Source organism: Diabrotica virgifera, chromosome 5 (genome assembly GCF_917563875.1).
Source record: "Diabrotica virgifera virgifera chromosome 5, PGI_DIABVI_V3a".
Classification (NCBI taxonomy): domain Eukaryota; kingdom Metazoa; phylum Arthropoda; class Insecta; order Coleoptera; family Chrysomelidae; genus Diabrotica; species Diabrotica virgifera.
This window is the reverse complement of record NC_065447.1, coordinates 4,746,871-4,762,550: the sequence shown is the minus strand read 5'-3', so window position 1 is coordinate 4,762,550 and position 15,680 is coordinate 4,746,871. Positions and strand designations below refer to the sequence as shown.

The window sequence follows — 15,680 nt, the reverse complement described above, 5'->3', positions numbered from 1 at the left end:
ATTAAGCACTTTTTGGGGAAAACCCATTATAACTTTTTTAAGTGTTTAAAAAAAGCTTTATTTCTGTTTTTATAAAAAGTTTCTAGCATCAAATTTAAGCAAGTTACGCTCAAAATAAAGTTGGTCCCTTTTGTTTTGGCAAAAAAAAATCGGGAAGACCACCCCCTAATTAGCAACTTAAATTAAATTAATCGTTACCGCTCCACAAATTATTTTACTTATGTTGTGTTTATATGATCTGTAAGTTTCATCGATTCAAAGTGCTTATTTTTAAAAAAATTTGGTTTCAAAATATAATTTTCAAAAATTTTAACTTTGAAAAATATGCTTTTGTTCAAAATAACTTAAAAATTGTTAGAGGTACCAAAAATCTCAAAAACCAAAAAAAGTCAGCATTGCTTTTCTGAATATCCTGTATTCTTTTGTTTTTCTGTAAGACAAAAATTGATTAAGATTTGGTGTTTCTAAATTTGCATACATTCGTGATCAGTGACTCGTTCAACCCCTTTTAACTACAGCCCTTTCAAAAATAAGGACTCTGAACCGATGAAACTTACAGATCATATAAACAATACATACACGAGTCAAGAAACTTGTAAAGTCATAACGATTAAGTTTATTTGAGATACTAATTAGGAGGTGATTTTCCCGGTTTTTTACCAAAAAAAGGGACTAACTTTATTTTGAGCGTAACTTGTTTACATTTGATGCTAAATTTTTTTTTATAAAACAAAAATGAACCTTTTTTTTAAAGACTTTAAATAAGTTGTAATGAGTTTTCCCTGAAATGTGCTTCATTTTTGGTTATTTCACGTTAAAGTATTCCATTTTTAATTTGACGAATATAAACCTATTTTTCATCAGCTATAACTCTGCTTCTACTAGGTATAGAGACGTGATATATACATCATTTTTTTAAATTTTTTTACATGCTATATTTTTGCTAAGAATGCTGTTTTCGAGAAAATACTTACTTTTTGAGTTATTTGCGAAAAACTGTCTAAAAGCGTGGTTATTTTGTTGAAAAAATGAACATATTCACTGGAAAATAACTCGAAAAATATTGACTTAATGAAAAAACTCTATCGAACAAAAGTTACTTACAATTAGTCAGTTTATCCATTTCTGAACTTACTTTGGTCGTATATTTTTTCACCCCCAAGGGGGGTGAAAACCAACCCCAGGGCAAAAGCACACATCGGCACAATATCACTTTTTTTCATTGACTTGTTAGCTATGTGTGTGCCAAATTTCATGTCAATCCAAGCGGTTCTTTAAAATTTAGAGGTTTTGCAATATTTTACCGTTAAAGAACGTACTAATAGGTATTATCAATGATAAATTTCCTACTTTTTTGGTATTCGAGCTAAATGGAAAGTTTTATACTAAAATCACAATAAATATGCACTAGAAATAAACATACCAAGATACTTTGAATGTTGTTTAAACTACTTTATTTAATGGGTTATAAGTCAAACAATCATAGTATTGAGTAAACTTATATATTTTTATAAAACTTACTAAACATCTTACATACAATAAATCATACAAGTGACAACCATGTTGACTGGCTTGAAGTTAGCCATGTCATGTCTAGCACGCAGCCCCTTGCTACGCTGTTACACAGCTATATATATTAAACACCTTCCCCCTAAGATCGATATCTATAAGGGGTCTTTATATTACGACCAACTCTCGTCTTATAACTGTTAGAAGTCTCAATATTTGGGTTGACTTTATGACTCAATGTAGGTACTGATTTTACATTTGGGCTTGGGCAACTAATGGTTTTATTAACACTATCATTTACGTTAATGTGAGTGGTATCTTTATGAACACTTTGTGACTGAATATCAGGGTACAACTCGGGTTCTAAAATGAGTTCTTTTTCAAGTGTTGTGGTGTATGAATGTTTCATTTGGTGTGAATTCCGTCTAATAATTTTATTGTTATCTTCTTTTTTCACCCAATATGATCTAGGTTCATTGGCCTTTTCTAACACAATTGCTTTACGCCAATAATTATCTTTTGAACTTCTTATTACTACCCTATCTCCCTTTCTAAACTCTACTGGTCTTCGTCGTGCTGTCTTATCATAACGTACTTGTAATTTCTCTTTTTCTTTGCATAAATTCTTATATACTTGTTTCTGGATTGTAGGTTCTAATTTATTAGCTGTAGTTGGTAATTGTCCTCTCAGGATCCTGCTCTGTAAAATTTGAGCTGGAGATGCATCAAGATTTATTATGCAGGTATTATTATATTCCATCACCAAATCTCTAAAATCAACATTTTCCTCATTACTCTTTCTTAAAATTTGTTTGCTTATATTGACTGCTTTTTCTGCAAGTCCATTACTCTGGTGGTAATGTGGAGTGCATGTCATAATTGTAATGTCTTTTTCTCTATAATAATTTTTACATTTTACCGAAGTAAATGGTAGATTATCTGCAATTAAAATTTCTGGATATCCAAATCTACTAAAAGTATCTTGAAATGAGTTGATTACTGAACTGGAGGTTTTATCTTTTAATATTGAAATGTCCAACCAATGCGAAAAATAGTCTACAATTACTAAATATGCTTTTGAACCATACTCTAAAATGTCTGTACCAACTTTATTGAATCTTAGTCTGGGAATGTCATGAGGCATCATTGGTTCTTTAAAATTATTTGGTCTGTATTTCTCACATATCCTGCATTTTTTTATATAGTTTGTCACATCATCATTAAGTCCTGGCCAATAATATATACTCCTGGCTTTGTTTATAGTTTTACTGACTCCTATATGGCCTTTGTGAAGCAATTTTATCATGTCAAGCCTAAGTTTTTTCGGAATAATTATTTTGTCATCAATAAATGCGATGCCAGCTTCAAAATACAGTGAATCTCTTATACCATAGTACTTTTTACACACTTGAGGAACATTTTTTTCTTTTGGCCACCCATTATAATAAAAATCAAAAATTACTGCTAATGCCTCATCCTGGCTAGTAGCTAGTCTTAACTCAGATTGCTTTTCCTGGCTCATAGGTAAATGTTTACTCACTGAGTGGACCATTTCAAACATTTCTGGGTCATGTGTCTCTATATTTAAACTGGACCTAGATAGCATATCAGCAAAATGTATGTCTTTCCCAGGAACAAAATATACATTTAATCTGTACTTGAGAAGTTTAAGCCTTAAACGTTGGAGTCTAACTGATCCAATTTTGGAGATTGGCTTCTTCATAATGGAGATTATAGGTTTGTGATCTGATTGAACGTCAACATCAAAATTATAAATAAAATTGTGAAATTTTTGAGTAGCATAATAAATTGCCAATAGTTCCTTCTCAGTCTGACTATAATTTATTTCACTATCATTCATATTTCGTGATGCACAAGCTACTAATTTTAAAATAGAATCATATTTCTGGAACATACAAACACCTAAACCATTTTTAGATGCATCACATTGTAAAATAATTTTTTGATTAGGATCATAAGGGACTAACGCTGGTGATTTACAAATTATGTTCTTTAAATTATCAAAACATTTTTGATGTGACGGGAGCCACACCCATTCTACATTATTTTTAAGTAATTGACAAAGAGGTTGAATATGTTCAGCCATGTTCGGAATGTACCGTCTAACGTAATTAAATGCGCCCAAAATTCTTTGTAATTCTACTTTACTATTTGGTTTTTCAAGTTTACAAAGTGATTCCACTCTGTCAGGATCTATTTGCATCCCTTTATGTGAAAAAACTTGACCCATAAATCTGACCTCTTCTTGACAATATTGAAATTTGTCCCCATTAAACTTTGCTCCTACTTCTTTAGCCCTTTCTAACACTTTTTTAACAGTTGTATCATGTTCTTCTTTTGTTGTTCCCATAACAATCATATCATCATGACAAATCAATAAATTCTCTATACCTTTAAATTTATCTTCTACTACTTCTTGAAACAGATCTTGGGAATTTGATAATCCATATGGCAATACTTTATATCTGAAAATTCCATAAGAAGTTGCAAAACAGCATTTCCATGATGATGTCTCGTCAAGTTCTAAATGATGATACCCTTCAGAGAGATCAAATATAGAAAATATCTTTTTACCTATCATTTGTGCACAAACATCTTCCAATTTATGTACTACTCTTGGTTTGCGGACTATTTGTTTGTTTAGATCTAATGGGTCTAAGCATAAACGTAACTTACCATTTTGCTTTTCCACAATAACAATGCGGTTTATGCTTGCCCTGGGGTCAATTTCGTTAACTTTGACAATTGCCCCTCTTTTTGTCAACCTATCTAATTCATTTTTTAAATTATCTCTAATTGCGACAGGTACATTTACAGGTGGGTAACTTACTGGCTCAAAATTGTCTACTGTAGTGATCCTATGTTTACCACAAAATTTACCATGACCTCTAAAAACTTCAGGGTTAAGGTTTATAAATTTATCCCTTTCTGCTAATTCTAAAGTACCACAACTCTCAATATTGTTGATTCGTTTAACTAACCCCAAATCAATACATAATTTACCACTTAAAAGAACTCGAGTTGCCCCATTAATAATTGTAAAATCCTCGTAAACATACTTATTTTTATGTTTACAAAATAAATTTACGACACCCATTGTTCTAGCCTGAGTACCCTCAAACCCTTTCAGTACATAATGATTATCCCTAATTTTAAATTGTTTATCAATTTTCTTAAAAATTTTTAATGGAATTATACTTACATCTGCACCTGTGTCAAGTTTTACTTTAATTCTCTTGTTTTCAATTTCTATAATTTCATCCCAAATATTTTGACTACTTACATTTTGGTATACTTTATTGACATTTCCTACAAAACTATCAGCTGATCCATCACTGCTATCTTCATCTATGACATCAATATTCTTCACTCTACACGACTTTGCAAAATGGTTTAAAAGCCCACATTTCTTACATTTCTTTCCATACGCTGGACATTCTCTGGCCCCATGAGTTGATTGACATCTTTTACACTTGAATTTTTCATTGGTATTCGCTTTACTTCTAGAGTTATTATAATTTCTATGGCCCTGGTACCTCTCTTTACGAACTTCTCCTATGTCTACATCTTTTCTTTCGGTATGAAATTTCAAATTTTGGTTCTTACTTTGTTCACTAGTTCTACAAAATTCGATGGCTTTTTGTAGGGTAAGTTTGTCCACTCTCAATAGAGCTTCTCTAGTAACTGGATCTCTGATGCCCATTAATATTTTGTCTCTCAGAGCTTTATCTTCGGCTGTTTGTTCTGGATCAATTTCATTATAATTACATGTTCGAATCAAATGTCTACAACTAGTAAGAAACTGCTCAAACGACTCTCCTTCTTTCTGGACCCTCATGATAAAATTGTATCTTTCAAATGATTCATTCATCCTTGGATTAACATACTTATCGATTAGTGATATCATCAAGTCATACTTGTTATTTTCGGCTTCTGGGATCTCGAATGTGGACATAATTTTGGCAGACTCAGCCCCAATTATATTTCTTAAAATTGACATTTTCATTTTATCTGCTGACTGGTCTTGTCCCGTTGCTAGTAAATAATCTTCGAAACTAGTCTTCCAGAACTTCCATTCGCTTGCAGCATTTTGATCCTGCAGGTCAAAATCTGGTGGTAATTTTACATTTATTCCCATCACTGCCATTGTAGGTTATGTATGGTACCTCGTGTACAAGTTGCTATAAATTTAGCTTTTCGACTGTAAACTATAACCCAACTAGCTGTTTGACTGCGCCATGTTTAAACTACTTTATTTAATGGGTTATAAGTCAAACAATCATAGTATTGAGTAAACTTATATATTTTTATAAAACTTACTAAACATCTTACATACAATAAATCATACAAGTGACAACCATGTTGACTGGCTTGAAGTTAGCCATGTCATGTCTAGCACGCAGCCCCTTGCTACGCTGTTACACAGCTATATATATTAAACAAATGTTACGAGGAGCACTAGTGCTCCCGAATCATGATTTACAATGTATAAACTTTGTAAATCATGAATTGGGGTTTACAATGTATATGTTACAGGCCAAACCCGATTTCAGGACAAACTAGTTTATCCTGATATGTATAAATACACACACTTCAGGCCAAACTAGTTTATCCTGATGTAAAGACGCACACTTCAGGATAAACTAGTATGGCCTAGTCTAAACCAATTTTTAGCCGAGTCGTAAGTAATTTAGCGAACATGTAAGGACTTTTTCCACCTACCTCTACCGAAAGTATACTTTTCCGGACCTGATTGTAGGGAGCAAAGTTGTACTTTTCCTCCCTAGGGAGGAAAATATTTTTCCTCCCTAGGGAGGAAAAGTAAAAGTGACGTCATGATATTTCATTCATGAAATGTAACTTATTGACGCCCTGTACAATATCTATTTTCTATTACGTAAGTTTCTATACATTTTAACGTTTATTTATAAAACACTCTGTATTTTGCAGAATGGTAAAAAACAGTAAATTGTTATTTTGATAACAATGTTTACATTATTAATTTGACTTATATTTGACAGTTGACAGTTATATTGTACGTACTTGTTAGTTTTAGTTCTAATAAATTTTGTTGGTTAGTTACATAAATAAATTAAGTAAAAATGAAAACATGACTTGTTATTTGAGGAAGGTGGAAAAACCATATGTATAACATGGGAGTAAAGTGCCTTTTCCTCCCTTGAATGATTACTGCCCTCCGCTACGCGTCGGGCAGTAAACTTCATTCTCGGGAGGAAAAGTAGCCCTTTCCTCCCTTGTTATACAAATAGCTATTACATGCGGGGAATTCCCAAATCACGTCCCAACAGGGATGGTAAAAAAAATTATACATCGATATATTGTACCATATTATTATGATACATCGAATAAAGATATTGATACATGCTAATGTTATTGTTATTATTATTGTTTGTTACGAATAATTATAATTTTAATAAAAATGATTATTTTTCCAAGAACAAAGTATTTTATTCAATTTATTATTTACATATTTTGAGCTGTACTAGTTCACTGAATTACTTTCTTCTTCGTGGCTTTTTCCCATTATGAGTTTGCTGTTTTCGTCTTCCATGGCACTCTATTCTCCCAGTCGCCATCTCTGAGGTCTCTATCTATCATAGCATTTCCGTAAGTTTTCCATCTCACGGCAGATGTACCTCTTCGTCTTTCTCCCCGCGGGTCTCACTCCAGTAATCTTTTCGGCCACGTGTGCTCCGGCATTCTTTGTACATGTCCCTAACATTTCTGGGCTCTACTTTTACTACTACAACTTTTTTGTAATTGAGCATTCTACTTCTATTCTGTTTAATATTTCCTCTGTTATTATTCTATCCTACTTGGTGATTTGTAGACACCTTCTCATAAACTCTAATTCAACTGTTCGTATTTTATTTCGTATTATTGTTGCCACTGGCCATTCTTCCATTCTTGTAGGGTAATATTCAGCATTATGCCCTGAAAAATCCTTTTTTGTTTTCTTTAGTTAGTGTTCTTCCATATCACTTCTTGGAGTGCTTTCGTAGCTTGTTTTCCCCGTACTATTTTCATTTCTATATCTTTCATACAAGTGCCATCTTGGTTTATCATTTACCCTAAATAATTAAAAGTCTTACATTACAACTCTTAATAGTGTCTTCTAAACTTACGTTTTAATCAGCAACCAATCTCTAATCAATTACTTTCGAGTAGATTAAATTGGTTTAGACTAGTCTAAACTAGTTTATCCTGATATAATCCTGTATTTATATCAGGATAAACTAGTTTAGCCTAGGAAAAACTAATTTGGCCTACACGCGATAAGACAAATTAGTTTGGCCTAGGCCATACTAGTTTATCCTAACGCGCTTAGGACAAACTAGTTTGTCCTAGGCCAAACTAGTTTATCCTTAAATCGGGTTTGGCCGGTAACATATATACATTGTAAATTATGATTTGGGAGTGCTCCCTATATCATTCAACGTGTCTTGGTTTGGTTATTTGTAATGCATCTTTATAGGTCTGGATCCCGCGTATGAAAAAAAGTTGATTAATAGCAAGCTGAAAATTTGTTAATAGCTTAAGGGTGTCTAGTCGGACAAACGTTGATATATAGGAACAATGGAACAGGGGAAGTTTTAACTGTGGAACAGGTTAAAAATTTGGAACGGTCAGACCACGAAAACGTCACATGTATTTTGTCCGACATAACTTCCAATCGATTTGTTACCCTTTCATTAAACCCTCATCCAAAAACCAGACTGCTATTTATCACCTGTCATAATTCCTGTCATTTGACATATTCTACGTGTTCCACTAATTATAATTCCCATTTGGTGATAAATAGCAGCCTGATTTTTGCATGAGAGTTTAATGAACGGGTAACAAATCAATTGGAAGTTCTGTCGGACAAAATACATGTGACGTTTTCGTGATCTGACCGTTCCAAATTTTTAACCTGTTCCACAATTAAAACTTCCCCTGTTCCAGTGTTCCTATATATCAAAATTTGTCCAACTTGACACCCTTAAACTATTAACAAATTTTCAGCTTGCTATTAATCAACTTTTTTTCATACGCGGGATCCAGACCTATTATTATGATTATAATATAGTGTACAGTGTACACATCAATACGGTAATACATATTACAATATTGTACTCACATCTTTGGACGCCAGGCTCTCTGAAGATGGAGGATGCTCTTCTGGAGGATGGATGTTGGTTTTATGCTAAAAATAAAAAGTAGATCTTAATATATAATCAAGGTAGTAAGTACATATCGGTATAACAAGGAAGAAAAAAAAACAAAATATGTATATGATGGGATACACCCATATACGGATTCATAACTCGTTGGTCGTCATCAGTTAGACTAGGAGTAGGGTTCAATAATGTTAGAAGACCCTGAGGATTCTAGAGCAACAACTAACACATTCACGGAGGAAGCTACAGCTACCTGAGGAAAGGAATGCCAAACGTTTAGATTTAGAACGTTTCAAACAAACAAATAAGGAAAGATTAATGCGAGTTAATACTAAAATCAAGGTAGGAAGTACCTATTATCGGTAGGTATATCTCGCAACAAGCAGGAAAAAAATATAAAGCACATATAAAATGGAATGCAACCGTAGATACGCATTTCTGACTCCTTAGTCGTTATTAGTACGGTGTAGCCAAGTTAGAATAGGAATATGTTAACTTGGTAAAGAATGACTACAGGAACAATGCAACCAGTTTGTGGCAATAATGCTAAAATACCCTGAGTATTCCAGACTCCAGAGGTAGGTGTAGCTTTCCTCAGGTAGCTGAAGCTTTCTCAGTGGATGTGTTAGTACCCTTTCAGACTAAGACACTGGTGTCTGACAACGGTGTCCGCCACCGGTGTTCAATTGCAGCAAAGCGTTGGTGAGCCACTAAAATCAGCCAGACCATCAAATTGGCTCGTCTGAAGCCGTTCATTTAAAACAATGTTTTGCTGCAATTTGGCGGACACCGGTGTCAGACACCAGTGTTTTAGTCTAAAGTCTAAAGGGTTGTTAACTTTTTTGAATTTGTATTACCTACTAAAGTATTAGAAGGTATTTTACAACCTACTAAAAATGTATGAACCGGAATTAATAAAATACACACTGTACACTGTAGTTAATAAATCTTTAGTATTTTCACAATAAGAACTATTAAACTTAGTTTTTTATACTCTTTTTAAATATGCAAACGTATTTTAAAAATTCCTAGTCTTTTCAAGATCAAAATTACTGGATTTTTCTTGTGATTAGTGAGTGGGTCGTTTGGGTTCTAAATGAGACATAATACATAATGTGTACCAAATATCAAAAAAATATACAAGGTGATTCTAAATTTATGGATTCGGAAAAAAATAAACGATTCGATAAAACACCTGTAACTCGGTTACTTATAAAAATTGGTGGGGCAATAAATGTAGTATTTCTAGAACCGCCTCAGTGACATGTCTGTGGCATTTAAGTACTTTCGTTTCCCAATAAAACACCCTGTATAAATTCAAATATAAACTTCGTTCAAATTCCAACCGATAAAAACCACTCTTTTATCATTATGAAATGGAAATATTGTGGTTTTGGAAAATGTTCAATGATGTATCGGTTACAAAAATTCATGACGTAAAAAACTTGGTTTATTTATAGCGGAAGACTAATTACTTGAGGTGTTTATTTGTATATATTCAATTTGGATGTCATTTGTCGAGTGATACCTAAATACTCGAATAGGTATGCACGAAAAATGTAATAACAAACTGGAACATGAAGTAAAAACCACTTCTATGTAAAAGGTATATTTACTAAAAATTTTTAGAATCCCAATGGATTCAATAAAATGAGTTCATCAGAACGTTTTCAAACCTATCGGTCCATCATCAGTGAATTTGAATACTTGCAAAATAGCCCCAGAACCAAACAATGGTTGTGATTATAAATAAATCTACATTATGTTAAAATAAATTTAAAATGGCTAAACGCCGATGTTCAGGGATTAAACCTCTGGGAACATGGTGAAACTCTACCCGAGGACCCAATCAACCATCTTCGGTCAACGATGACTACTAAGTGACGTAACTACTACTAAACTGCGAAAAACTGACTACTAAAAACGGAAAAAGTGACTTAGTAGTCATCGTTGACCGAAGATGGTTGATTGGGTCCTCGGGTAGAGTGTCACCATGTTCCCAGAGGTTTAATCCCTGAACATCGGCGTTTAGCCATTTTAAATTTATTTTAACATAATGTAGATTTATTTATAATCACAACCATTGTTTGGTTCTGGGGCTATTTTGCAAGTATTCAAATTCACTGATGATGGACCGATAGGTTTGAAAACGTTCTGATGAACTCATTTTATTGAATCCATTAGGATTCTAAAAATTTTTAGTAAATATACCTTTTACATAGAAGTGGTTTTTACTTCATGTTCCAGTTTGTTTAACTATAAGGTATACAGCCAACCCAGGGAACTACCCCTTTTTAGTTTAAAAATGTAATAAATACACACAACCTAACTTACATGGAATCATCTGATATTTCTTATATCATCTGATATAACTTAAAAAATTTGAATGTAAAACGAATAATGTTTAAATTGTTTTTATTTGTTTATGTTTCGTTTTTAGTAGTCAGTGTTATCACCCCAACCCTTATTGTTAGCATTTCGTTGTGGTAGGTTGCTTCATTCTTCAGGAGGAGCTTGCACTAGCCGTGCGGTGTTTTGTGGATTATCCCGACGAGCTCTAATTTTTCTTTTACGCATATCTCACAAATGCTCTATTGACTGTGAGCCGATGAGTAGAGGGGATTTGACAGTTTTCGCCAGCGCTGTTAGTGGCAGTTTCGTGTATTGAATTTGAACAATTTTATCAGAAAAGTACAAGTTTCAAACCGCGAGAGAGCGCTACCGACGAAATCCACAGCCTCAGGTAACCTCTAAATTTCACATAAACTTCTTCTTTTTCTCAATGGCCTCTTGCGCAAGCAGTCATCCAGTCGCACGAATTTATATATTAAATATTAAAATTATAATGAATCAAATAAAAAAACATAATTACTTTTACGATTAATTCTGTGTATTCGTTCAGTAATCAGGTTACAATAATATTTCAGTTCATAATTTGTGTTTTTCTAGATAAATATCTATTTTTCTCGTTTTGTATATTTCACATAGGTATGTACACCAATTATCAGAAACGTACAAGTTTCAACCGCGAGAGAGCGCTACCGTCGAAACTCACAGCCAATAGGGTTAAGGTCAGGTGAGCAAGCAGGCCACTCCAGAACAGTGATATCTTCTGCTTCAAGGGAGTCTGTAGTCACTCTAATGATGGCTCTGGTTCGCCTAATGTAGTTAGGCACACCAGAGCCTAACTACAAATTCTAGAACCAAATCAACATACCTGCGAGCTGTTAAAGTTGGTTGGGGGGATAAAAACAGATTAGAAGTTTTCGAAATGTGATTTTACCGTATCCTAGTATCCTAAAGATAACATGGACGGCGAAAGTCACAAATGTAGATGTCCTTAAAATAATCAACCAAGAACGCCAACTTTTCGAAACCACCAAGAAAAGTAAAACGGCGTATCTAGATCACAGCATCATCATCATCATCAATCAGCCCTTTGCATTCACTGCTGGATATAGGCCTCCCCTATTTCCGTCCACTGTCTTTTGTCTTCTGATCACAGAAAAGGTAGGTCTGAGGGTAAAATTGAAGGCAGGAGTGGAATGGGACTCAAGGAAATGTCCTGGCTCCAAAACATAAGGCAATGCAAAGGGATTAACGATATACAATCTCCGATACATGTTGCAAGAAACAGAGAGTTAATGGAAAATGTGATCGTTACATCCATTAGTGGATGTAACGTTCCTGAAGTTTCTGTAGTTTCTGAAGAAGGGAAGAATGAGACATCCAGGGAGGTATAACCGTCTACGCCCGTAATAGATGGCAAGGTCGCCGTAAGAAGAGTCCCAGGCGAAAGAAAGATATCTTGGCTCCAAAATCTCCGAGTGGTATCAAGAGACATCCGCTAATCTGTTTCGAGCTGCCGTAGACAATGTTATTATTGCCAATATGATTCCAACGTTCGATAATCCGACTCCGACAGGTTACCTACTGAAAGAAGAAGATGTATGTATGGCTGTTTATTAATATTACCGTTGATTGATAAATACAGAGTGATAAATAATACTGTATTTATCAATCAACGAAATTATTATAAAGATGTTGTATTTATCCAACGATGCGTTGGGTAAATAGAAATCCAAAGAATCGTTGGATAAATAGAATAGAACAGAGTGGAGCCCGATAGGAAGAACGAAGAGAGGCAGACCCCGAAGATCCTTCAGAGATGAAGTGGACAAAGCAATGGAGAGCAGAAACCTACGCAGGAAGAGGACTGACAAAACAGAAAGAACTGGGTGTCATGTCGAGAACTGTTGAGTGAAGGAATACAGTGAAAACTGTGGAAATCCTTAGTATATATAGATGTGGTATATAAAAAATCAATATACATGTTAATTAAAACAGAATATGTGCGAGATTGAAGAAAAGTGCCCTAAGGCACAAGGATCTATCCTACCTAATAAGTATATTTTTCTACAACCGTTTAATAACATGCTCATTATTCGCTATTTTTTCATAGATAATAGCACCCATTACTGTACCCGTGAGTAATAATTCGTTACTCACGGGCTGAAGTTACTTACGGGTCATTACTCACGGGTTGAAGTCAGATTCAAGTGGCGCATGCCACTTTTAATATTAATCGTATATAAACTGCAAATAAAATTACTTAAACTTATTTATTTAATACAATAATTATTGTAATTTATATCAATAATTAACCCGAAAAATTTTTAAAGGAATTTTAACTGTAACAATGTCAGTATATTTTTTACGTTTATATCTTGTTTACTAAAAATTTTGACGTTTATCATTTAATTTAGTGACAGTGATATTAGCGCATTTTGTTTATGTTAATTGGAATTTATAACTATAATACTAATATTGTGTTTGTTTTTAAAGTTATATTGTGTTAAATATGTCATAACATATGTATACTTATATATTATTTAATTATATATAGTTAAATGTAAATATATAATTATATAGGTATATATGAAATACGTCCACCAACAACAACCATTTCCGATTTATTAGATTCACTGAGAGTAGTTACAAATTTAAGCTTATAATTTTTCGGAAACGAATAGAACTTATATTGACTATTTCTAGTTGTATTTTTACAATAAATAATAATTTGGTAATAGTAGGCAACCAATTATTCAGTCACGTAGGTACTAGGGGTGAATAGCATTTAGGTATCCTTTTAAATTATTATAATTTAAATCTCGTTTAGTTGATAATTAAATTTTTTACTAATTAAAATTAAAAAAGGTCGTATAAAAAGTATAGTATTCTACTCGCATGTAATGGCTATTACTCACTGTGATGAATTACGACACTCGCCTACGGCTCGTGTCGCAAACTTCATCATCGTGAGTAATAGCCATCATTACATGCTCGTTGAATAATATACTATTTACCAACACCTTGTATAATGATTTTTTAATCAATCTACATTATCATAATTTAAAATACATTTGTGAGCCCGTTTAAAAATTCCGAGTTTTGTATAATCGTGAATTATATAATGAGCTGTAGGTACGTGCCAAAAGTTAACACAAAATTTAAATATTTATAAACATTTTTAATAAATAATAATATTTTACATATTAAAATCTCAGATAATCGTACGGTTTTGCGTCTTATAAATATTTTTTTCGAAAATAGATGTTAATATCACAACAACGAGTTTCAAAAATTTATTAGTGTTGATACAGGTGTTGAACTTACTGATATTTCAGGAGCCATTTCTTTCACAATTTCAAAAAAGTCACTAACAACGTTTCAAAACCAAAAATCGTCTAACGTTCAACTGTCTAACGAGAAAGTATGAAAGAGACTAGAAAAAAAATAACTCGCCAATATCACTGTATTTATATATATTTAGAGGTCGCACTATTAAAGTTCAAAAACACACTAGGACTGACTGATTAAAAACACATTATCTATATGTGTTAAGACGAAGGACATAGACATAGACACTGCAAAATTTCGATGATTACGTTTCAAGAATATACAAAAATTACCACGTGACTTTCGAAACTAATTTAAAGGCGTCTTCTTACACCTGCGTCAGAGAATGCGCGTATGTATTTTTACCTGTCGCCTATACACTATACATACAAATAGACCGGTCACTCAAACCCTACATACTTAAAAATATGTCAATCCACAGTAAAGTAATCATTCCCAAAAAACATTTATTTTCTAAACAAAACCATACAAATTCATACGAATTTTAATTTATCAAGTGTATTAGGTATGTAATATCTATCTATCTATAAGTGAGGTTCCTACAGCCTCTGTCGCTTCTCACATTTCGACCGCCATCGTTTTTTGTCCATTGTCCTTTCATTCGTCTTCTTTGATGGCTCTATCTCTCATTATGTACCGTACATTTTCTTCCCAGGCAACTGAAGATCTTCCCCTTCTTCTTCTTTGTTATGGTATGTGTTTTAAAGCTTTCTCTGGCCATCTATCTTCATTCATTCGTTTCACGTGACCATACCACATTAGTTGCCTCGTTTCATTTCGATCTACACTGGAATATACAGTATTTGTCAGGGCCGCCGCTAAAGTGTTGGCCGCCCGTGTGCAACTTAATATTTGCCGCCCCCCTTCCAACACTTTAGCCGTTTCAACATAGGACATAGGTACTAGTATTTAGAGAAATGTGCAGAAGACCGTTACGCGTATAATATGAATAATAATTGCTCTGATCTCGACGTTACTTTTAGACCTGGATCTTGCTTATCAAAAAAAAGTTATTATTATGTCAATAATAACATACAGAAATGCAATCTTGCACTAATACCTACATGTGTAAGTTTTGTATACAAGACTGCTTACAACATTCTGCATGCTTAATTGCTTACTAATATATTTAAATATATATTTGAAATACAGTAGTGTGCAAAAGAAACAGGCACACTACTATACAGGGTGTTTCATTAATAATTGTCCATATAGTAACTGGAGAAACTTTAGCACAAAATACGAAGATTTGACCAAAATCACTTAAAT

At 33.3% G+C, this 15,680-nt stretch overlaps 1 protein-coding gene across 1 annotated transcript in view; it reads right to left on the bottom strand.

Moving 5' to 3' along the window:
- Positions 1-14,651, bottom strand: part of LOC114343821 (hexokinase type 2) — a 170,575-nt gene extending 155,924 nt beyond the window's left edge. Inside the window, exons 1-2 of the mRNA XM_028294835.2 lie at positions 14,388-14,651; positions 8,672-8,737 (exon numbers count right to left, since the gene is read on the bottom strand). Of these exons, the coding sequence (XP_028150636.1) occupies positions 8,672-8,737; positions 14,388-14,405 (84 nt within the window). The 5' untranslated portion in view covers positions 14,406-14,651. The remainder of the gene's footprint in view (positions 1-8,671; positions 8,738-14,387) is intronic.
- Between the last annotated feature and the right edge of the window lie 1,029 nt (positions 14,652-15,680).